We start from the raw sequence: 25,602 nt of genomic DNA, 5'->3' as shown, positions 1-25,602 counted from the left end.
AAGGCATTTAAGAAAAATATTTGTCTCCCGGCTGTATGTTTGTATATAGATAAGTCTGATTTAATTATGCAGGGAAACAATACACCGCCGAAATACAAAATATAGTAGCAAGCAGCACACTATTATGTACAGTGGAAAAAAATCTGTTGGTTGCCTGCTATGTTTTGAGTGAACCGACGTGGCGGCAAGCTCCGCCTACTGCCTTCAGCCCACATAACGGTAAATAGCTGGGCCAGATAGGCTCATGCTGTCTTCTGTTCGTAACTTAACCTCCTTGTTATAGACACACTTTTAACAGCAACATCGGAATGCCTTTTTTACGCTTCATCTCCCACCTGATTATACTTTTATTTCAGGACGTACACACTTCGGTATTTCCGGTGTTTTGGTCGCTGTGCGACTCCGTAACCGCCTTCTTTTTGGCTGTCATAGAGACGGACGCAAAGGCGGCGCGTTCTTAACCTAAGTCTGACTCTTAGCATGTACTCGGGTTTTGCGGCGGGTTGTTTCTCATCTGTTCTCCCATCTTGAAGCTCAACTACAGCCATGTCTTTGCGAGACCTACGAAGTAAGAGATGCTGTCGTTCACTTTATTATGAAAATAAAATAGGGCGTAGGAAAGGGCAGAATGTGCAGGTTTAACTGATGGGTAGTGGGAAATGGGAGCTGGTGTCTTACTCTCTTTGCTGTTAATGTATAGTTGGTCTCTCTACCGGTGTGCTTTACCTTTCCAGTGTAACTTGTAGGTTTAAATAGCCCTTTCCCTGGTAGTGCACTTTAAAGGTTAATGCACAGAAATTAAAATAAGAAGAAACAGAAAAAAATGATTGATATTTTTTTATTGAACTAACAATACATTTTTTGACTAGCCAAAATCTCCTTCCTTAGGACAGGCAGTATGAACAAAAGATATATAAATGGGGGAAAAAGCATTCCAATGACAGGCTCACTGCCCACTTAAATCACACTCGGTGGGATGGCTGCTGGTATTCCTGTCAGTGCCACTGAATATTGTCATTAACTGGTGAAACTGGACAGGAGAGGGATGTTACAGGGACAGAGGGGGAAAAACTGGCATTTATGCAGATGCCAGTAATATTCAGTGCTGGTGCCCATATAGTTAACCGGGCATCTTTGCCCAGTTAGCTTTCAGTGCACCAGCACTGAATATCAGTGTGGTGCTCCCTCAATCTACCCACCTGAAGGCAAGAAGAGCCCCCAATGAGATCTCCTGTCCCTCCACTCCCTGTAGGCCCTCTGGATTTACCTTTGATAATGTTGATGGTCTAGGAGATTCTGAGGGCAGGAGTGATGCCCACTCGCTCCTGCCCATTGATGCCCTGGCTTCAAAATGTCCACCAGAACCTCTAGTGGCTACCTCCGCTTGAGGTTGTAGCTACCATTTTGAGGTCAAAGCCTCAAATGGGCAAGAGCGTGTGGGCATTGTTGCTTCCCTTAAGACCCCTTATACTCTCCAGCAGAGGCGTAGCCAGGTTTTGATCTCAGGGGGAGCAGACTTTTATAAAATAGGCGCTGGTTGGTGTCAGCTAGAGAACAGGGTCTGTGTTGTTGCTCAAGGGCTGTGGCGGGCACTGATTAATACAGGCTGTCTTTGTTGTGTCCTGCCTACAAGGAAATAGTAAGTTACATCAGGAGACAGGACGCAGAAGGGGTCCCTGGACTGGCCAGAGCAGGCAACCTGTCTTCTTAACTACAAAGTAAAAATATTCAAATCGTGACCATCACCTCAGGAATAGCACACACATTCCTTCCACTGCTAGACACCTTTTTTTAAATCAGATGGGCTTTTGTTTGTGTGGTGACTCTACAGGATGTGGAGACCACTAGTCTTTAGTATTTTTATTTTGGGTGACAAGGCCACCAAAGGCGGCCCTTGCCCCAGAGTACCTATTCAAATAGGGCTAGACACTTTGCCATTCAGGTTTTCAGGCTATCCACAATGAATCTGAATGAAAAAGATTTGCATGTAATGGAGGCAGTATATGCAAATCAATTTCACGCATATTTAATGTGGCTATCCTGAAAACCTGACTGGCAAGGGGGTACTCCAGGACCAACTTGGGAAACACTGCCCTAGAACACAAAACTTACCACCCCATAACAGCCCTAACCCACCTATGAAAAGACAGTGCTATATATATATATTCTCCGAGGACAAGCAGGCTGCTTGTTCTCACTGATGGGTGACGTCCACGGCAGCCCCTCCAATCGGAATCTTCACTAGCAAAAGCCTTTGCTAGCCCTCGCGCGCCGATGCGCACCGCGCATGCGCGGCCGTCTTCCCGCCCGAAACCGGCTTGAGCCGGCCAGTCTTCTTTTCTCCGCGCTCGGAACGGTTGTGTTTTGCCGTTCGTGCCCCGAAAAGTCGACCTCGCGTGTCGTTTTCGACTCGTTTCCGTGAGAAACTTTGAAAATTGCTTCGGATAGACCTCTTTTGGTCTTTCCCTTCCTGTACTTCGAGTTTTTTTTTTTGCCCCGGTAAGTTTTCTTTCGTCGTTGGGGTAGGCCTTAATTAGGCCCCGGTCGAAATTTCCTTCTCCCTATTTTTCTGGTGCCAAATTTCGCCATTTCAACTTTTGATCTCGCCGGCGTGATTTTTCCGCCCACGACATCGAAGCCTTCCAGCGGCTTCAAGAAGTGCACCCAGTGCGCCCGGGTAATCTCGCTCACTGACAGGCACGCGTCGTGTCTTCAGTGTCTGGGGGCTGGGCACCGCCCTCAGGCCTGTAGTCTGTGTTCCCTTTTACAGAAGCGGACTCAGGTAGCGAGGTTAGCCCAGTGGAACATTTTGTTCTCGGGCTCTTCGTCGGCATCGGCACCGGGGGTATCGAGTGCATCGACGTCTTCAGCGTCCAGACCTTCATCCTCGGCTGCCAGTGCATCGAGGCATCGGCCCTCTGCATCGGCGCTGAGACATCGGACGACTGTATCGACGTTGGTGGTACCGGGACCTCGTCTGCTGATGTCGTCGGACGGTGGTGCTTCGTCTGGAGTGCAGGTGAGGGCTGTCCATTCCCCTGCTGGTGGCGGTGAGCCTTCGGGTGGGTCTCCCCCTACCCTGAGGGCTCCTGCGGTACAGCCCCCCCGAGACCGACCTTCTTCGGTCTCGGCCCCGAGGAAGCGACGGATGGATTCTACGTCCTCCTCGTCGGTGCCGGGAAGCTCCGGTGACATGCTTCGTTCCAAGAAGGCGAAGAAGCATCGTCATCGGTCCCGTTCCCGTGTCGGCACCGAGAGCTCTGGGTCGCTGAGGGAGTCGGCACCCAGCAGGCATCGGCACCGAGAGGACCGCTGACCCTCTGTTCAGGAGGTGTCGATGCGCTCCACTCTGGACAGCCCGGAACAGCCTCCACGCCCGGAACAGGTTCTGACGTCGACGCCTGCATCGACCTCCATGCCTTTCTCTGCAGCCGCTCAGAATGAGAGCCTCTGGGCCGTTCTCCCAGAGATTCTGGGAGAGCTGTTGCGCCCTAACCCTCCGGTACCGGCGGTGCTTGCGCCACCGGTACCGTCGAGCGTGGCGCCGGCTGGCCCATCGCCCGAGGTGAGGTCTCCGGCGTCGGTGCCGCGTGCGGTACCGGCTGCCGTCGCCTCCCAGGAAGGCTCCCCGACTACGTCGGCGGAGGGAGCTTCGCCGATGCGGGCGAGGGAGTCTACCTCTCGACGCCCCCATCGTGGACGTGGTACCACAGAGTCGAGTCGGGCGAGGTTGCAGACACAGGTCCGTGAACTTGTGTCTGACACCGAGGGTGAGGCCTCGTGGGAAGAGGAAGAAGACCCCAGATATTTCTCTGACGAGGAGTCTGAAGGTCTTCCTTCCGATCCCACTCCCTCTCCTGAGAGACAGCTTTCTCCTCCCGAGAGCCTGTCTTTCGCTTCCTTTGTCCGGGAGATGTCTACGGCCATCCCCTTCCCGGTGGTTGTGGAGGACGAGCCCAGGGCTGAAATGTCTGAGCTCCTGGACTATCCTTCTCCACCTAAGGAAGCGTCCACTGTACCCATGCACCATGTCCTAAAAAAGACATTGCTGGCGAACTGGACCAAGCCTTTAACTAACCCCCACATTCCCAAGAAGATCGAGTCCCAGTACCGGATCCATGGGGACCCAGAGCTGATGCGCACTCAGTTGCCTCACGACTCTGGAGTTGTGGATTTGGCCCTAAAGAAGGCCAAGAGTTCTAGGGAGCATGCTTCGGCGCCCCCGGGCAAGGACTCTAGAACCTTGGACTCCTTTGGGAGGAAGGCCTACCATTCTTCTATGCTCGTGGCCAAAATTCAGTCCTACCAGCTCTACACGAGCATACACATGCGGAACAATGTGCGGCAGTTGGCGGGCTTGGTTGATGCGCTCCCCCCTGAGCAAGCCAAGCCTTTTCAGGAGGTGGTCAGGCAGCTGAAGGCGTGCAGAAAATTCCTGGCCAGAGGGGTGTATGACACCTTTGATGTTGCGTCCAGGGCCGCTGCTCAAGGTGTGGTGATGCGCAGGCTCTCATGGCTGCGTGCCTCCGACCTGGAGAATAGAATCCAGCAGCGGATTGCGGACTCGCCTTGCCGTGCGGATAATATTTTTGGAGAGAAAGTCGAACAGGTGGTAGAGCAGCTCCACCAGCGGGACACCGCATTCGACAAGTTCTCCCGCCGGCAGCCTTCAGCCTCTACCTCTACAGGTAGAAGATTTTTTTGGGGAAGGAAGACTGTTCCCTACTCTTCTGGCAAGCGTAGGTACAATCCTCCTTCTCGACAGCCTGCGGCCCAGGCTAAGCCCCAGCGCGCTCGCTCTCGTCAGCAGCGTGCGCCTCAGCAAGGCCCCTCGGCTCCCCAGCAAAAGCAAGGGACGAGCTTTTGACTGGCTCCAGCAGAGCATAGCCGACATCCAAGTGTCAGTGCCGGGCGACCTGCCAGTCGGAGGGAGGTTGAAAGCTTTTCACCAAAGGTGGCCTCTCATAACCTCCGATCAGTGGGTTCTCCAAATAGTCCGGCAAGGATACACCCTCAATTTGGCCTCAAAACCTCCAAATTGTCCACCGGGAGCTCAGTCTTACAGCTTCCAGCACAAGCAGGTACTTGCAGAGGAACTCTCCGCCCTTCTCAGCGCCAATGCGGTCAAGCCCGTGCCATCCGGGCAAGAAGGGCTGGGATTCTATTCCAGGTACTTCCTTGTGGAAAAGAAAACAGGGGGGATGCGTCCCATCCTAGACCTAAGGGCCCTGAACAAATATCTGGTCAAAGAAAAGTTCAGGATGCTTTCCCTGTGCACCCTACTTCCCATGATTCAGGAAAACGATTGGCTATGCTCTCTGGACTTGAAGGATGCCTACACACCCATCCCGATACTGCTAGCTCACAGACAGTATCTGCGATTTCAGCTGGGCACACGTCACTTCCAGTACTGTGTGCTACCCTTTGGGCTCGCCTCTGCGCCCAGGGTGTTCACAAAGTGCTTGGCTGTAGTAGCAGCGGCACTTCGCAGGCTGGGGGTGCACGTGTTCCCATATCTCGACGATTGGCTGGTGAAGAACACATCCGAGGCAGGAGCCCTGCAGTCCATGCAGATGACTATTCGCCTCCTGGAGCTACTGGGGTTTGTGATAAATTATCCAAAGTCCCATCTTCTCCCAGTGCAGAGACTCGAATTCATAGGAGCTCTGCTGGATTCTCGGACAGCTCGCGCCTATCTCCCAGAGACGAGAGCCAACAACTTGTTGTCCCTCGTCTCGCGGGTGCGAGCGTCCCAGCAGATCACAGCTCGGCAGATGTTGAGATTGCTAGGCCACATGGCCTCCACAGTTCATGTGACTCCCATGGCCCGCCTTCACATGAGATCTGCTCAATGGACCCTAGCTTCCCAGTGGTTTCAGGCTGCTGGGGATCTAGAAGACGTGATCCACCTGTCCACGAGTTTTCTCGAATCCCTGTATTGGTGGACGATTTGGTCCAATTTGACTCTGGGACGTCCTTTCCAAATTCCTCAGCCACAAAAAGTGCTGACCACGGATGCGTCTCTCCTGGGATGGGGAGCTCATGTCGATGGGCTTCACACCCAAGGAAGCTGGTCCCTCCAGGAACGAGATCTGCAGATCAATCTTCTGGAGTTACGAGCGATCTGGAACGCTCTGAAGGCTTTCAGAGATCGGCTGTCCCACCAAATTATCCAAATTCAGACAGACAACCAGGTTGCCATGTATTACGTCAACAAGCAGGGGGGCACCGGATCTCGCCCCCTGTGTCAGGAAGCCGTCAGCATGTGGCTCTGGGCTCGCCGTCACGGCATGGTGCTCCAAGCCACATATCTGGCAGGCGTAAACAACAGTCTGGCCTTCAGATTGAGCAGGATTATGCAACCTCACGAGTGGTCGCTCAATTCCCGAGTGGTGCGCCAGATCTTCCAAGCGTGGGGCACACCCTTGGTGGATCTCTTCGCATCTCGAGCCAACCACAAAGTCCCTCAGTTCTGTTCCAGGCTTCAGGCCCACAACAGACTGGCATCGGATGCCTTCCTCCTGGATTGGGGGGAGGGTCTGCTGTATGCTTATCCTCCCATACCTCTGGTGGGGAAGACTTTGTTGAAACTCAAGCAAGACCGAGGCACCATGATTCTGATTGCTCCTTTTTGGCCGCGTCAGATCTGGTTCCCTCTTCTTCTGGAGTTGTCCTCCGAAGAACCGTGGAGATTGGAGTGTTTTCCGACCCTCATCACACAGGTCGAAGGGGCGCTTCTGCATCCCAGCCTCCGGTCCCTGGCTCTCACGGCCTGGATGTTGAGAGCGTAGACTTTGCCTCTTTGGGTCTGTCAGAGGGTGTCTCCCGCATCTTGCTTGCTTCCAGGAAAGATTCCACTAAGAGAAGTTACTTCTTTCTATGGAGGAGGTTTGCTGTCTGGTGTGACAGCAAGGCCCTAGATCCTCGCTCTTGTCCTACACAGACCCTGCTTGAATACCTTCTGCACTTGTCTGAGTCTGGTCTTAAGACCAACTCCGTAAGGGTTCACCTTAGTGCAATCAGTGCATACCATTACCGTGTGGAAGGTAAGCCGATCTCAGGACAGCCTTTAGTTGTTCGCTTCATGAGAGGTTTGCTTTTGTCAAAGCCCCCTGTCAAGCCTCCTACAGTGTCATGGGATCTCAATGTCGTTCTCACCCAGCTGATGAAACCTCCTTTTGAGCCACTGAATTCCTGCCATCTGAAGTACTTGACCTGGAAGGTCATTTTCTTGGTGGCAGTTACTTCAGCTCGTAGAGTCAGTGAGCTTCAGGCCCTGGTAGCCCAGGCCCCTTACACCAAATTTCATCATAACAGAGTAGTCCTCCGCACTCACCCTAAGTTCTTGCCAAAGGTTGTGTCGGAGTTCCATCTGAACCAGTCAATTGTCTTGCCAACTTTCTTTCCCCGTCCTCATTCCTGCCCTGCTGAACGTCAGCTGCACACATTGGACTGCAAGAGAGCATTGGCCTTCTACCTGGAGCGGACACAGCCCAACAGACAGTCCGCCCAATTGTTTGTTTCTTTTGATCCCAATAGGAGGGGAGTGGCTGTGGGGAAACGCACCATATCCAATTGGCTAGCAGATTGCATTTCCTTCACTTACGCCCAGGCTGGGCTGGCTCTTGAGGGTCATGTCACGGCTCATAATGTTAGAGCCATGGCAGCGTCGGTAGCCCACTTGAAGTCAGCCTCTATTGAAGAAATTTGCAAAGCTGCGACATGGTCATCTGTCCACACATTCACATCTCATTACTGCCTGCAGCAGGATACCCGACGCGACAGTCGGTTCGGGCAGTCAGTTCTTCAGAACCTGTTTGGGCTTTAGGATCCAACTCCACCCCCCGAGGGCCCTGTTTGTTCTGTTCCAGGCTGCACTCAGTTAGTTGGTAAATTTTTTAGGTCAATCTCAGTTATGTCCTCGCCGTTGCGAGGTCCAATTGACCATGGTTGTTGTTTTGAGTGAGCCTGGGGGCTAGGGATACCCCATCAGTGAGAACAAGCAGCCTGCTTGTCCTCGGAGAAAGCGAATGCTACATACCTGTAGAAGGTATTCTCCGAGGACAGCAGGCTGATTGTTCTCACAAACCCGGCCGCCTCCCCTTTTTAGTTGTGTCTTCCCTTCTCTTTGTCTTGCTACATATGAGACTGGCCGGCTCAAGCCGGTTTCGGGCGGGAAGACGGCCGCGCATGCGCGGTGCGCATCGGCGCGCGAGGGCTAGCAAAGGCTTTTGCTAGTGAAGATTCCGATTGGAGGGGCTGCCGTGGACGTCACCCATCAGTGAGAACAATCAGCCTGCTGTCCTCGGAGAATACCTTCTACAGGTATGTAGCATTCGCTTTACACTGGGTTCTGGAGCACCAATATACCTACTATTGGGAAACTGGAACAAGCTGCACTGTTACACATTCCTACACAGACACTACATGCTAGCAGAATTCTTCACCTCAGTCGCCCATGCAGAACATGGACAGACCCTCATGTATTTAACATGAGTAGCCATACTGGGTCAGACCAAAGGTTCATCTAGCCCAGTATCCTGCGTGGGCATCGTTGCTTCCCTTAAGACCCCTTATACCTGCCACTGATGCTGTCGTTTACTGAAGTCCGTTTTACCTGCTGAATCCTCCATACAATAAATAGGTAAATTTTTGAATTCAATATAAATTTTTTTTTAAATTTATTATTTATTAATTTTATCCAATATTTTACAAGACAATCCTCTTGTTCAGGAAACGTATCTAATAACCTACAAATTATGTAAAAATAATAAGACAAACAGGAAAAAAAAAGGTGAAGCGTAAGGTTCACGTTAACAGGAAAACTATACTCAAGCCAATACATGTGATCCAAGATTTCAGGAAAATACTGGAGACAATATCTAAGGGTTAATCAGAAAAAAAGAAATTATACAAATACTGTTTTGTAGAGCAAACATTTATAATTAACGCTTATCCATTTTCACTGAGGTTATGAGTGAAGATACATGAGACGGCTCTGTAAATACATATTTTTTTCCCTAAACCTTATTATACACTTGCAGGGGTATCTTTAAAAAAAGGCACCCCCCAAGTGCAAAACTTCAGGCCTAAGGAGCAAGAATTGTTTCCTTCGTCGTCGTGTCTCCTTAGAGACATCAGGAAAAAGTAAAACATTTAAACCCAAAAAGGGTTTATCTTTATTTCGGAAAAACAGGCGAAATATCCAATTCTTGTCTGGTAATAGTGCAACTGTAGCCACCAATGTAGCTGCAGTTGCTAATTCAATATCAGAAGTCTCAAGCAAGAGAGAGACATTTATCGGAGTTTCGGGTTGAGAGGTTCCTTTCCCAGGAATATAGTAAACCATAGTCATTGGTGGTAAATTCTGTTCAGGAATTAGTAAATTTTCACGCATACAGCATTTCAACATATCCATAGGAGCAACATTTTGAAGTCTAGGAAAATTGACAAATCTTAGATTATGATTTTTAGTGTAATTATCAAAGGTTTCCATTTTATCTCTAAGACTCGTCAAATCTTTCATCATAGTAGGTTGTACCGTTTCAAGCTTCTTAATTCTCTGATCCAAGTTAACAAATTTCCCATTCAAGTCTTTAATCTGTTCTTCTTGTACACCAAATTACTTTCCAGAGATTTAACTTTAGGCTGGACATCATTTATCTGTTTAAGGAAAACTTGTCCTAGATTGGAAACCAGGTCCCACAAAGCTTCTAATGTCACATCTTTTGGTCTAATCATAAATTCTTTAGGCAGTTCAAACCTTACAGGCTGATCTCGGTCCTCACTCTGCCCCTCTGCTTCTCTCCCCTGAGTTTGCGACGTTTCCACGGGCAAACTGCTCTCCAGTCCCACCTCTGTAGTAAGAGATGCTTCGATTCGGCGATCTTCTGGGCCCCTAACCTCTGCGGGAGTGGACCCCGTCAAATCCAGGAGGAAAGAACTGGCGCCAATCGGCTGGGGAGGGGGAATGCGTTTGGCGGGGCTAAGAGTCACTTCAAGGCCAGAGAGCGCCGAAGTCTCCGTTTCGCCGGCACGCACCTCTGGAAGCAAACCGCCGTCACGGTGAACTCCCTGCGATCTCAAATATCGATCCATCGGACCAGGTAATGAGGGAGTTAGCGGGGAAGCCCTACCCGCTAGTCTCCCTCTTCGTTTCGGCATTATTTTTTTAGGAGCGCGAGTCGCAGCAACCTAACAGCTTGCGGCGATATACATTTTTTAAATTAAAAAAGGTATTTTGTCCCATATGTCTATGCCTTAGAGCTGTCTGTGGACTGAGAATAGAGAAGCCAGAGTTCAAATTCTCATTCTTTTATTGACACTGCTTGTAACCTTGGGCAAATCATTTTCTGGGCAATTCTGTAAGCTGGCACCTAGATGTATGCACTACTTAGGTTGTCAAAGACACCATTAATTGACAGGCACTTATGTGCCCTAGGCAGTATTCTAGAAGGTAGCACATTAGTGCTATAGTGCCTGATTGCATTGGGGTGGGGGGGAGTGTCTCCCAGTTAGTAGAATACTATAATTTACGTCTTTTGGTTCACATAGGTGTGCCAGCTTATGCCTGCTGTTGACATGGTGAAAGAGGGTATACCTAAACATGGGTGTGTCAATGCTGTCATTTACTAGTATTGTATAACAGAATCTTGGTGCCAAAATGCCATTATAGAATTGGTGCTAGGCCTACGGCATTGAAGGGCTTAAACTGAGGCACCAATTTATAGACTTGCCCCATTTGTTTTTCATTGTACCTGAATACTTATCAGCACTGTGTAAGGGTAATTTTATAACTAGCTGCCTGGATTAATAGGGCAAAAAGGTATCTATGTGCAGCTTGTTTTATAAGTATACATAGAAGCCTATGGTGCTCATTTTCAAAGCAGATGGACATATAAAAAAAAGCCAAAAAAAGTCCTTACACCAAAAACATCCAAATTGCAATTTTCGAAAAAGCAGAATTTGGACGTTTTCCAATGAGTTTGTACAAATAGCAGGAGGGTGTGTTGGAGGCTTGTTTTGGGCATTACTAGGGCAGGCCCAAAATTAGGAATCTTTCAGTGATAATGGAATGGGAAGAAGTGTCCAAGTCTAAAAAGTATGTTTTTATCTAGACCTGTTTCAATTATGTCAAGTTACAAAAAGATGCTTTGAATGACCAGCTGACCACTGGAAGGATTAAGGCTTGACCCCTCTTTAATCCTCCAGTGGATATCGTCCCCCTAAGAACTGAAACTGAAAGAGAATACAGGTGCTATGACAGCATCAAGTATTATGGGCATACCCAACAGAGCAGCAAGTAGCTCTCAGGATTAGCCTAGTGGTCAGTACAGTGAACTGTACACCAGATACATAGCCAGCTCTCAGGTTTTGGGAAGGGAATGAGCCTAAAGGGGGTGGGCAAAATATTTTGCCCTGCCACTCTCTGCTCCCACCGCAACCCCACATCCCCAAGGCACCCGCCAGCGAAAGCCCTCCTTCAGCCAATGTTTGTTTTCCTGAGCCACCATGCTGTCTGCGCTGCTTCCTTGTCATGTTTGTGGCCGTGCCCTTATGTTCAGACCTACTGTTTCTTTGTATTTTTTTTTTGTTACATTTGTACCCCGCGCTTTCCCACTCATGGCAGGCTCAATGCGGCTTACATGGGGCAATGAAGGGTTAAGTGACTTGCCCAGAGTCACAAGGAGCTGCCTGTGCCTGAAGTGGGAATTGAACTCAGTTCCCCAGGACCAAAGTCCACCACCCTAACCACTAGGCCACTCCCCCAGCCACCTCTCCAGTCTGCCTTTTTCCCATTGTTCTTCTTCCTGTAAGCCAAGCCTTGTTTTGGTCTCCCTGCTTCTGCTTCATTTCCTACTTGTGACATCATCAGCCTACTACTTTATAAGGACCCAGGGAGCTTTCCTACGTTGCCTTTGCAAGAGGTCTCTTAATGTTGTGTTACTTGTTTAGATCATTTCCCTGCTTGGCTTTGTTCCTGAGAATCTTACTCCTGAAGGTCTGTTCTGTGTTTCTTTGAGTCTTGTGTTTCAATGCTTTGCTTTGTTTCTGTGTATTTGCTTTTGTACCTTGATCCTGAAAGCGTGGCTCTAGAGCCACACCTAGTCCTTGGTGTCTGTATCTATTTGACTCTACCCTTGGCTCCTGCTTTTAGTCTAGCCCTGCTGTTGACTCTTGCTATAGTTAAGCTCTGTGTTTAAGCCAATCTCTGTTCCTGTTTTCCCTGTTCTGTGTCCTGTGTGTGTAGTTCTTGTCTGTTAATTCTGAGAGTCTGTAGAAGCCAGCATTCTCCCTGATTACTTCAGTGCTATGCACCTGTGTCTGCTGCCTCTCAGTCTGCCTGGCCTTTCCCTTTCCAGCTGTGGGTGCTGGTAAGCACATTTCTTCTTGTTTGTCTTCCTTTAGTCTGCTTAATCCTTTGCCTGCTATGTTTGCTTCCTGGCTCTTGAGCTCTGTTTCTGCCAAGTTCTGTTCCTGTAGTGTGTTTGAGCCAGGTTCTGTCCCAGTTCCCTGCCAAGCCAAGTCCCTGTCAGTATCCTTTTCCAGCCAAGCCAAGTCCCTTCCAGTATCCCGTTCCAGTCAAGCCAAGCACGTTCCAGTATCCCATTCCAGTATCCCGTTCCAGCCAAGCCAATCCCATCCTGTTCCAGAATCCTAAATCCTGTTTGAGAATCCTGAATCTTGTTCCAGCCAAGCCTGTTCGGGAATCCTGAATCCTGTCCCTGCCTCGTTTATTGTCTTGCTTCTGTTATTCTTGTTGTCTAGCTCCTACCCTGTCTTGCCTGTCTGGTTGTGGTTTGTGTTGTCTCTTTGAGTCTAGTCCTGCCCGGATCCAGTCCTTGCCTTGTCCTTGTCTTGCCCTTTTCTGGACCCAGTTTTAATCTACTTCCGTGTTTTGCCTCGTCTTGCATTTCTGGGTCCCAGTTTTAATCCAGTTCCAAGTCTTGCCTTGTCCAGTCTGTGTTCCAGTTCTGGCCCTTTGCCTTCTTTTCCTTGCCTCGTCTGGATCCGGTTCTTGTGTTGTTCATTGTGTTTAGTTACCTCTGTCCTACCTTGTTGAGTCTGTTAGTTTATCTTAGTCCAGTCTGTTCTGATTCCTGCTTGTGCTAGCCCAGGTGATTTGTCTACCAAAGCTCTGGCTTTGGTCCAAGGGCTCACCATTCCTGACAGTTGTGACATTCCTCTCCTCCCGCACATGCTTGGTTTTAGTGAAATTCAGCATATACAAGGTAGGGGTGAGCCTCCCTTGCACAAGCTCAGTTTCACTTAAAACCAAGCATGTGCGTGAGGTGAGGTTGAGTCTGTGTGCTTTGAAAATAATAAGTCTAAGTGCTTTGAAGATATGCCTCTTTGTAACTTTGTAAGTCTAAGTGCTTTGAAAATATGCCCCAAAGTGAACTATAATCCCCAACCGCTTGGGATATGAAATAAATATAGAGTATTAATAAATCACCATTTTCTCTCCTATTATATCATATACCCCTCCCCCCATATAACACCCTCTTCATTCAGTTGCAGACTAAGGGCAAGGAAGGCCTGGGTTCTTATGACCCTCTAAAGAAAAGGCACCATACACATATATATTGCATGAATGACTTATAAAATTAACTCCTGTTTTCCCAGTAATACTATACAAATAATTGGTAGTATTATGATAGAAAAGCCAGAACCAGTCCTTCAAACACTACACTCTTGTACAGCTTTGGAATTGTTTTAAGACTGTAAAATGTATTATTTCTTGAAGTGTATTTCTCTATTTTGGCCAGCAGGTGGTGCATGTTTATGTTTAAAACTGTTACAGAGGAATGACCATTCCTTCTTTTAGTTAGCACACAGATAATAGGAAGTATCTGCAGTGATGTAACCAATTATTTTCAAATGTTGTTGTTCTGGGCTCTGATTGGCCTGGGGTTTGAAATTACCCAGGAGTACTGGCTTTTGCTCTAGTCTTAGCCAGGAAGAAGAGAGCAGGATCTCTTTGCTGAGGCTCAGTGAATAATTATATGTCCTGATCTTCCCAGGTACTTTTTAGAAAGTAAACAAATGTTTAGTTAGTGTTCTAATTGATCCATATTTCAGTTGCCTGTTATTGTTCTGCTGATTGCGCTTTTTATGTTTCACTTTTCCATATTTTTAAGACAATAAACAATTTTCAGTTTGTTGACTCTGCTGTCTGGACTGATAAAGTATCCTGGTGGTTTATGTGTTAGGTCTGTGAGTGCTTTCTGGGAACTGTGGGACCACTGGGAATTTGGCCTTCAGTAACCTAGAAATCACTGGGGATAATTTGAGAGCGAGAGACTCGCCCAGAGGCAGTTGGGACCCAGTCGGTGGGAGGAGGGTTCTGGTATAGAGCACAATCAGCAGGTGCAGGCATAGACCCTCTAAGTGGCATCGGGGTAATCACAGGTGGGTGGCTAGGCGCTTTGTGACACATCAGTTAGTACAATAACTGAGGGAGAGAAACGTTAATTTTTTGTGTGGATGTGCATGTTACCCTGGCCAGGCTCTGTTCACATGTACATATTTGATTGGTTATCCTGGTCAAGTCTCGCCCCACCTGGGCTGAGCAGAGCAGAAGTATAACTGCACTATGAGTAGTGAATCTCGTTTGCATTTGTCAAAATGAATTGATTATGACGTGACACACCCACTTCTAGGTCCTCAGCCAATCAGAAGTCACATCCCATCGAAACCACATTCGCTACCTGCCTCCTTTGACAACATCACATCTTGACCCTGCCAAAGCCCTGCCCCTTGCCCTGCCTTATTTGCATGGGTCCATCCCAAACCTGCCTCTTTTGCACAACCTCAACCAAACCCCGCCCCATTTCGTGATGTCACAGGAAGTGAAATAGCCACACCCCTTTTCAAAGATGGCGGCTACTATTGTATACATCGTGTCACTTCGTTTCCACTATTAGCCGTCACCTTGGATGGAGTCACGTGACAGGAAGTGATGTCGCTAAAACAAGACACCTCCCTCTACAGCCTCGGCGGAATTTATTTGCGCATGTGCAGCTTAACCTTTTTTCTCACAAGAAAGATAAAAATAGGCATTTGTTTTCTTTTTTCTTTCAAAAGGATACCTTGTGCTTAAGAATGACAGACTGATTGATTAATGACAGCCATTTTAGATTTAAAAAAACAAAAGAATCGACTCCTCTTTCTCCTCTTTGCTTTAAAGAGCACATATAGACAAAAAAGCTAAGCTGTTTTAAGATTCTTACACAAGAAACTATGGGGTGGGGGTCTGGCTTGTCAGGCGTCCTTTTTTTTCAAAGCTGAGAAGTTTCACAAGAAACATTTTTTTTTTGTCTGAACAACGTTGGGAAAAAAAAGGCTCAATAAACTCATCTCTCAAGGCAGGTCGATGCTGCTTTGCGTGACAAACTGTCCTCCCTCCTGTTTTCGAGACATCTGTGTGAACGGGCCTGAAAGCCCAATTTAAGCAGTAGCTGTAAGGCAGATGTACTTAGAGGTGACACGCCTACTTCTGGGTTCTCAGCCAATCAAAGGCGAGAACATGCCCAAGCCACACTCACACCCTGCCCAAGCCCTGTCCATATTCTGCTCAAACCATGCCCACTCCCCACCTACTTTGATGATGTCATCAAATGTCTCAACCCCGCCTGAGGTCTGCCCCTTTTGCATAGCCACACCACTTGCCCTACCTTATTTGCATAGCCCACCCCAAACCCCACTCCCTTTGCATAAGCCTGTCCCTTTTGGTGATGTCCTCTGCAGCTTCGGCAGAATTTATTTGCGCATGTACTGCTTAACTAAATAAGTCATTTCTTTTCTTTTTTCTTTGTCTTTCAAAAGGCTACCTTGCGCTTGGGGTGGGGTTCTGGCTTGTCCAGCTAACCTTTTTTCAAAGCGGTTGTAAGATAAGTTTCACGAGAAAATGTTTTTTTTTTTTTTTTTCTGAACGATGCAAAAAAAAAAAAAAAAAGGCTCAATAAACTAATCTCTCAAGGCAGAGCGGTGCTACTTTGTGTGACAAACCCTCCCACTACCCCCTCCTGTTTTTGAGACATCTATGTGAATGGGTCTGAAAGCCAGATTTATAAGCTGAAAGGGTTGAACTTAGGACCGAAAGTGGTGAACTGGATAAGAAACTGGTTGACCGACAGGTGGCAGTAAATGGAATCCGCTCAGAGGAAAGGAAGTTGAGCAGTGGAGTTCCTCAGGGGTCAGTGATGGGGCCTATTCTGTTTAATATATTTGTGGGAGATATTGCTGAAGGGTTGGAAGGAAAGGTGTGCCTTTTTGCGGATGACACGAAAATAGCCAATAGAGTGGATGCCCTGGAGGGAGTAGAAATGATGAGAAGGGATCTCCGAACGTTAGAAGAATGATCGAGGGTCTGGCAGTTAAAATTTAATCACGTTGTGTTCTCGGGACGCAAAATATTTCGGTTTCTCTTATGTATAGATAACTTACAGGCTCATTTTCAAAGCACTTAGCCTCCCAAAGTTCCATAGAAACCAATGGAACTTAGCCTCCCAAAGTGCTTTGAAAATATGCCTCTTAGTAAACTTATGGAAACCTAACCGTAATAATACCTACAAATTATAATAACAAACTTCTTATAGTGATTCAACACTATAAGAATCACTATAAGAAGTTTGTTATTATTATAATTTGAAGGTATTATTACGGTTAGGTTTCCATAATTTTACGAAGTTAAAATTTAATGCCAAGAAGTGTAGAGTGATGCACTTGGGGTACGGAAACCCAAAAGAGAGATACCGGATAGGAGGGGAGAGATTAGTAAGCTCGACTCAGGAGAGAGACCTTGGGGTGTTGGTGTCGGAGGATCTGAAGGTGAAGAAACAATGCGACAAGGCGATGGCCGTGGCCAGAAGGATGCTAGGCAGCGTAGAGAGGGGCATAACCAGCAGAAGAAAGGAGGTGTTGATGCCCCTCTACAAGTTGTTGGTGAGGCCCCACTTGGAGTATTGTGTTCAGTTTTGTAGGCCGTATCTTGCTAAAGATGTAAAAAGGCTGGAAGCGGTGCAAAGAAAAGCTACGAAAATGGTATGGGATTTGCGTTGCAAACCGTACGAGGAGAGACTTGCTGACCTGAGCATGTATACCTTGGAGGAAAGGAGAAACAGGGGTGATATGATACAGATGTTCAAATATTTGAAAGGTATTAATCTGCAAACGAACCTTTTCTGGAGACGGGAAGGCAGTAGAACTAGAGGACATGAATTGAGGTTCAAGGGGGGCAGACTCAGGACTAATGTCAGGAAGTATTTTTTCACGGAGAGGGTGGTGGATATGTGGAGTGCCCTCCCGCGGGAGGTGGTGGAGATGAAAATGGTAATAGAATTCAAACATGTGTGGGATAAACACAAAGGAATCCTGTTTAGAAGGAATGGTTCCGTTGAATCTTAGCGGAGATTGGGTGGCGACGCCGGTAATTGGAAACAAAACAGGAGCTGGGCAGACTTCTACGGTCTACGCCCTGATCGTGTCTGAATAGATAGGGATGGGCTGGAGTGTAAATTTTAAGGGGCTTCGATGTTAGCTTCAGAACTTAGTACAAGAACAGTACTGGGCAGACTTCTATGGTTTGTGCCCTGAGAAAGGCAAGGACAAATCAAACTCGGGTATACATATAAAGTATCACATACCATGTAAAATGAGTTTATCTTGTTGGGCAGACTGGATGGACCATACAGATCTTTATCTGCCGTCATTTACTATGTTACTATAAGGCAGATATATTTTTCATCCCTGCTTTTTTCAAGAGAGATCGTAATAGAGCTGTGTTTGCTTTTTAAAGACCATAACAGGAAGGACTAGCCTACTGTACAAATCCTCGCTTTTTTTTCAAGAGGTTGCAAAATCATTCAGTCTGCAGCAACCCACACCAACCTCCCCTCTTTTTCTAATCCAACAGCCTGATTTTGTCTGCAGCTTTTAACTCTCCCCTTTCCAAGCCATCCTCCATAGAAAGAACTAGTATGAACGCTACAGGACTGTTCCTCCCTGCTTTTTCAGAACTAGGGGAAAAAAAGATACAGAAAAGCAAACTTTTTATTCTTTTTAAATGCTTCTATTGTCTTTTAGCAGTGTTCATCTCGGAAACAGACAAGTTTTTAAAAAGTTACGTAAAGCACCAATAAAAGAAATAGCGATGAAAATAGTGGCAGAATAAATGCTTTATACAGGAGTAGCCTAGTGGTTAGTGCAGTGGACTAATCCTGGGGAACTGAGTTCGATTCCCACTGCAGCTGCTTGTGACTCTGGGCAAGTCACTTAACCCTCCATTGCCCCTGGTACGAAATAAGTACCTGAATATATCTAAACCACTTTGATGTGGTTTCAAAAACCTCAGAAAGGCGGTATATCAAGTCTCATTTCCCTTCCCTAACAGTATTCATCTAGGAAGCATATATATGGTTTTAATGCTTTGCCCAAGCTACACACTCCCCATCCCCTTACACGGCTCCCCACCCACCCTATAGCACGCTAGTGTTAAAACGTATGCCGCCCTATGAAGTCATGTAGAAAAAAATCCTAAGAATTTACTATGATCCGGAGTCAGTCGGTAGTTTAGGAGGCAAGACTCTTATACCTTACACTGACCTGCTCGCATTTATTTTCAAAAACACAAAACCATATTTAGAGGTAGATGCTCAGTTGCAAGCAGACATGGTGGATCTGTCAGCTCTGTCTTCTTTTAACCATGTCTATAAATACATACTGATGATTATTGACATCTTATCGAAATATGTTTGGGCCTTATGTCTAAAAACAAAAACTGGCCGTGAAGCGGCTAAAGCCTTTGAAAAGGTATTTAGTTTAGGCCGCATGCCTAAAATATACAAATGGATAAGGTAAAGAGTTTTTAAATAAACCTGTACAGACGTTACTAAAAAGAAAACGAATCTGCCACTTTTGGGCTCATTTTCAAAAGAGAAGGGTGTCTATCTTTCGACATAAATTGGAAGGTGAATGCCCTTCTCCCAGGGACTTCCAAATCGGTATAATTGAAACCCGATTTAGGACGTCCTCAACTGCACTCCATCGCAAGGACGGCCAAAGTTCAAGGGGGCGTGTCGGAGGCGTAACAATGGCGGGACTTGGACGTCCTTGACCCATAATTGAAAAAAACAAGGACGTCCCTGACGAACACTTGGACGTTTTCACCCGGACCTGTTTTTCTTATGACTAAGGCACAAAAAGGTGCCCGAAATGACCAGATGACCACCAGAGACAATCGGGGATGACCTCCCATTACTTCCCCAGTGGTCACTAACCCCCTCCCACCCTCAAAAAACATTTTAAAAATATTTTGTGCCAGCCTCTATGCCAACCTCAGATGTCATACTCAGGTCCGTGACAGCAGTATGCAGGTCCCTGGAGCAGTTTTAGTGGGTGCTGTGCACTTCAGACAGATGGAGCCAGCCCCATCCCCCCCTACCTGTTACATCTGTGGAGGAAACAGCGAGCCCTCCAAAACCCGCTGTACCCACGTCTAGGTGCCCCCCCTTCACCCGTAAGGGCTATGGTAGTGGGGGTAGTGGGTTTTGGGGGGCTCAGCACACATGGTAAGGGAGCTATGTACCTGAGAGCAATTTATGAAGTCCACTGCAGTGCCCCCTAGGGTGCCTGGTTATTGTTCTGGCATGTCAGGGGGACCAGTGCACTACAAATGCTGGCTCCTCCCACGACCAAATGGTTTGCATTTGGTCATTTTTGACATGGACGTCTTTGGTTTCAAAAATCGCCGAAAACCAGAAATGTCCATGTCTAGGGACATCCAAATCTAGGGACGGCAAAATTTAAGGATTTGGACGTCCCTGATGGGATTTTCGAAAGGAAAGATGGACTTCCCCGCCTCTAGATTTCGCCATTTTGTAAGGACGTCCAAATTGCAACTTGGACGTCCCTTTCGAAAATGCCCCTCCTTGTGACCAACAACAGTGTAAAAGCGGCCATGATAGAGAGGTTTGATTGCACACTAAGGTGTAAAATGTGGTGGTTTTCACATCACACAATACTTTTTGCTATGTAGATGTATTGCAGGCCATGCCACATAGCTATAATCACAGAACCATAAGGGGTAGACCTATTTACGTGATGCCTCTAAATTCTCTGCAGGTCTGGAAAATGATCTATAAAGGGAATGTGAAACTAAAAACGGCCATGAAACATTTTGCAAAAGGCGATCATGTAAGACGGTCAAAAACAAAAGTTGTTTTTCAAAAGGGGTATGAACAGACATGGACTGATGAGATATTTATAATCATGGATGTGTTAAACAGGGGGCAAAAGCCTATTTACAAAGTACAGGATTATGACGGGGAAGCTGTGAAAGTTCCTTTTTACCCTAAAGAACTATTAAAAATCAACCCTGACAGTGACAGGGTCTACTGTAGTGGTTTCCCAACTTTTTCAGTTCACGGCACCCTTCGTGTGCAAGCAGTTTTTCACGGCACCCCCCCCCCCCCCCCCCGGCCATACCGGTCTCCGTGCCCCCCCCCCAGCCACACCAATCTTTTTTTTTTCTCTGCACAAATATAACAGCACTAGTGTGTCCCTATAACCAGCCTCTCCAAATGACACAGTGATTACAATTTATAAGAAATTACTACTGTACCTATGAAAAGTTATTCCGTTATTATACTTCTGTGTATATCTGTATGCTGCATAAGCCAGCATGTTTGAAAATATGTGAGATTAAATAAAAAATGCTACCAACAATAAAGAATGACAACATGGATGCTGCTGCTGCCACCGCAGTAATGCCATCCCCCAAGAAGACCTACCTCGATCCTTAGTGGCCGCTGTGGGGGCAGGAAAGGATCCTACTTTGATTCTTTCCTGCCCTCTACCTTTCCTCTGTCTCCCTTTCCTCTTCTGTGCTGCACTGCTTGCTGCTGGCTGGGTTTTCAAAATGGCTACGAAGGCTAGACTGCAGCCGAAGTCTCAGCAGCCAGTTTGAAAACCCGGAAGCAGCAGTACAGCACAGAGGAGGAAAGGGAGACAGAAGAGCGGCAGAGGGCAGGAAAGAATCAGAGTAGGATTATTTCCTGCCACCGCAGTGACCACTACACTGTCCCGCCGCCGGCCCTGTCCACCCCTCCCTTGGTACGCACTGTTGGCCATGGCAACCCTGTGAGTTTGCTGCTGTGCAGTGGGGTGCCACGGCGCACAGTTTGGGAAATGCTGGTCTACTGTATTGAAAAGGTTTTAGAAGTAAAAGGAAGGGGTCGGAACAAAAACGTCTAGTGAAATGGAGAGGGTGCCTGAGAAATTTAACTGTTGAGTTCCTAATTCAAAATTCTGAGTTCCTAATTCAGCCAGTGGGTTACCAAATGTTGTTTCTATAATATTCCAATACTGCATATTTTATTTTTAGACCAATATTCTGAAGCACTTTGTGGAACAAAATTGTGTGCATGACTGGATCTTACAATGGAATCAGGAAGTAAGCCTGAAAAGAGACCGTGTTGGACTGATAGTTCTGCCTATCCACAGAAGTCTGGAACCTCTGAATGGGAATCCATTTTCTCTACAGTGAAAGCAAAAGTGCCATCTTTGGATTCGGACACATCTTTGGTAAGCAGTGTGAGATGAGGATGATTTCCTTCTGCACTGAGCTGGCCTGATAGGTGGTATTTTATTGACAGCTGCAATGTTTTGCTTACTTATCTGGCAAGCAAAGCCATGATTAGGTTAGTGTCTTTTTTTTTTTTTTACTGTTTAAATATTTTATTAGGAACATCACAATACAAACATTGTAGACATGAACAGTTTTATCCCATACATTTCTCCCTTCCTTCCCTCCCCAACCACCCCCCCTCCCCATCCCACCCCCCACCCCCTTATTCCAACTGTCCTGCTTGGGTTAAATGATGAAATCGAGACCACAGTTCAGAAGCTGGGTTGTACATGCCCACTCTTTGTCCGTAAGCTACTCAAATTCTCCAACTATGGAGAGTTTCAAAATCCAGTCCAGTTGTGATGGGGCCCTTTGCTTTTTCCAGTGCAAAGCAATAACGCTCTTAGCCGCTGTTAAGCACATCCTCTTAAGGCGCCTTTGCCATTTATTACCTCTCCTATTACCTAGTCCTAGCAGACACCATTGCGGCATACACTTGCACTGCTTATTCGTGTTTTCAGAGATTTTTTTTCGTAACAAGTGTCCAAAATGGACTCAGAAGTCGACAAGACCACCATATATGTAGAAAAGTCCCCTCCTCGTCACCGCATCTCCAGCAAAGTGAGGAGACCAGGAGAAACATGGCATGTAAACGCTGTGGAGTATAGTACCACCTTGTCAATACCTTAAAAGCATTTTCCTTTAACAATACACAGTTTGAAGCTTTTTTAACTTCTGTTACTATAGCTTTCCACTCATTTATCGTAAATTCCTGCTGAAGGTCATGTTCCCATTGTATCATGTAATTACATTTCTCAAAAGATCGACCTGTAATAAATTTGTACAACAGGGAGATAACTCGGCCCATTTTCCCCAAGGACCCCCACAAATTTTCTAATTCTTCATAATCTAGTTTAGATTTTAGTTTACTTTTGTTGTTGACTGCAGTGGTTTTGGTTTTGGCTGAAACCCAGTCCGCAGCCGAAATTCGTGGCTTGGTTTCGACTGGTTTGGAACTCAAATTGAAAACATGGCTCCACCCTCTGTTGCCACCGTTGCCATAGCAAGACTGCCCCACTGATCCAGCCTCCCACTCCCCTAGAGAAAACCCATCCCCTCTCACCCCACCAGTCCGCCTACCTGCTCCGCCCCCTCCTCCCAGTCCCCATCCCTGTAGGCCCTCCCGGGCCTACCTTCTAAAGGCCCTGGTGGTCTAGTGGCTTCTTTGGGACAGGAGCATCCCGCATTGCTCCTGCCCCCAGTGGCTCCGTGTTCCTTGTGGTTCCCGTGGACATCATGAGACTGTCGCAGGAGGTTGCGCCCGCCGTTTTTTGTATTGAGCATGTCATGAGCAGGAGGCTTATGCTAATCCCAATTCCAAATTGGCACTGCAACCTCCTGCGGCAGTCTTGCGACTTCTGTAGGATGTTGCGGCCGCCATTTTGAACATAGAGCCACTGGGAGCAGGAGCAACATGGAATGTTCATGCCCTGAAGAAGCCACTAGACTACCAGGGCCTTTAGAAGGTAGGCCCGGGGAGAGAGAGGGTGGGAGGAGCTGGTGGGCAGCCCGAAGGGGGACATGTTTTCTCGGTGGGGGGAGGGGGGCAGTTATGATGGTGACAGCGGGGGTGGGGCCACCTTTTCAGTTCTGAATGAAAATGCTCAGGTATTTTCGACCGAAACCCAAATCCAAATTTTTGCACATATATTTTATAAAGTATGTGCAGAAACACTAACTCTTCCTCTGCTCTGTCCCAAGATTGTTGCCACTCAATGTCTATTAATTTATGTGCATATGGTTTGTATGACCATAAGTTAACCTGCTTTTTGAGAGAGCAGTTTTTTATAAGACTGTATGTGCGAGTAAAATACAGATACACCTTTTAGACTTATCCTCAGGGTAATTTTATAATAGGGCATTTAGGCAGCAAAGTCACATACGTGCATATGTTACACCTGTTTTTTTTAAGGTACTATATATGCCTTTAGAAAATAGCTTACCAGGACCTTCCAGCAAGAAATTAAACTTATTCCAAAGCAGGTGTACCTTTATGCATGTATGTGCTGGTAAGAAACGGCACATATTTTAGAACCTATATGCATACGTGCCGATCCTGTCCCAGTTACCTATTTTCCATCTCCAGGGATGCCTATGCTTTGGCTGTTATAAAAGTAGGTCTGGCTCAGCCAGTCCCGGTGCCATGGATCCAGCTGGTAAGGTAGCAGAGAGAAGAGGGTAGGTGCATGTGTCTACTTCCCACATTACTGGGCCATGACAGGGAAGAGTCCACTAAATGGTATGGTCTGAGTTCAATATATGCTGCAGATGGGTTTAGGAGGTAGGAGGAGCTTGGGGGATGACTGGCAGCTCATTCTGCTAATTGCTGGAGCGGAAGCAATCTACTGATAGAGGCACAGGACAGAAGGGAAGTGGTTCAGCCATCAGTTGGACCCTTTTAAATAGGTAATTTTGGAGAACAGCAAATACAGACTAGTTGTGCCCCTCTGGGGCTCATTTTCAAAGCACTTAGACTTACAAAGTTCCATTGGTTACTATAGAGCTCATTTTAAAAACAGAAAAAGGTCCAAAAAGTGGCATAAATCTGCATTTGGACATTTTTCGTTCAAAAACGTCCAAATTGGTATTTTCAAAACCAATTTTTAGGCGTTCTTCTATGAAGTCCGTCAGACGTGCGTTCAGATCACAAGGGGGCATGTCAGGGGCATGTTAAGGGCGGGATCTGGGCATTCCTAACACTTGGACGTTTTTCAGCCGTAATGGAACAAAACAAAACTGTCCAGGACAAAAACTAAGACGTTTTGAGCTAGACCTGTTTTTATAATGAACAAGGCACAAAAAGGTGCCTTAAATGACCAGATGACCACTGGAGGGAATCAAGGATGACCTCCCCTTACACCGCCATTGGTCACTAACCCCCTCCCACCCCCAAAAAATGTGGTTAAAAAATTACTTGCCAGTCTCAGATGTTGTACTCAGGTCCATTAGAACAGCATGCAGGTCCCTGGAGTAGTCTATCGGTGGGTACAGTGCACTGCAGTTCCAGGCCCATACCTCCCCCTACTTGTTCCACTTGTGCAGGAAACTGTGAGCCCTCCAAAACTCAACAGAAACCCACTGTACCCACATATAGGTGTCCCCTTCACCCGTAAAGGCTATTGTAGTGGTGTAAAGTTGGGGGTAGTGGGTTTTGGGGGCTCAGCAGACAAGATAAGGGAGTATTGGTGAGCATTTTATGAAGTCCACTGCAGTGCCCCCTAGGATGCCCCATTGCTCTCCTGGGATGTCTGTGTGGCCAATCTACGAAAAATGCTGACTCCTCCTACATACCAATGGCTTGATTTTGTGCGTTTTGCACTTGAACTTTTTTTTTTTTTTTTTTGAAAATGGACCAAAAAACAAAACGTCCAAATCGCAAAATCTTGTTCAAAAGAGAAATTTTGAAAAAGAAAGATAGATGTTTTTCTTTTTTTGCAAAACATCCAAAATCTGCTTTGAAAATATACCTTTTTATGTGTTAGGAAAACTAAAGAAATAGTGTGGTAAATTCTTTCCCTGTTTCTATTTCCTATTTTTAATGTAAAGAAATAGAATTTTATAGGTAAACAGTTACTACTTGTTGATCCTTTCAAGTATTACTGTAAGGCACATTGATAAGATACTGCAGTCAGTCCTGGTTAGTATGCATCTGACTGCTTTTTCTAAGTCATTCTAAGCTAGTGATATGACGATTGTGTTTGTTGTCAATAGTCCGACTGTGATGATGATGAAGTCTTCATCTTCCAAAGAGCTGAAGCAAATCTAATTCCAGATCTGTCTGAGGAACTGTCAGATGTGACTCTTGAGGACCTGAAGATGCAGGTAGGTGGTGTTTCTCGTTCTCCATAACAGTGCAACATCTAGTGAATTTAACAGAAGGAGGACCATGTTTGACCTTTCCGTAAATAGACATC

At 46.8% G+C, this 25,602-nt stretch overlaps 1 protein-coding gene across 1 annotated transcript in view; it reads left to right on the top strand.

Moving 5' to 3' along the window:
- The first annotated feature begins 359 nt into the window (after positions 1–359).
- Positions 360–25,602, top strand: part of C8H16orf71 (chromosome 8 C16orf71 homolog) — a 185,227-nt gene continuing 159,984 nt past the window's right edge. The window contains exons 1-3 of the mRNA XM_030211925.1: positions 360–568; positions 21,386–21,585; positions 25,400–25,510. Of these exons, the coding sequence (XP_030067785.1) occupies positions 21,442–21,585; positions 25,400–25,510 (255 nt within the window). The 5' untranslated portion in view covers positions 360–568; positions 21,386–21,441. The remainder of the gene's footprint in view (positions 569–21,385; positions 21,586–25,399; positions 25,511–25,602) is intronic.

The sequence above is a fragment of the Microcaecilia unicolor genome, chromosome 8 (assembly GCF_901765095.1).
Source record: "Microcaecilia unicolor chromosome 8, aMicUni1.1, whole genome shotgun sequence".
Classification (NCBI taxonomy): Eukaryota; Metazoa; Chordata; class Amphibia; order Gymnophiona; family Siphonopidae; genus Microcaecilia; species Microcaecilia unicolor.
Note: the sequence above shows the minus strand (reverse complement) of the source record. Positions and strands in the feature narration are given on the sequence as shown.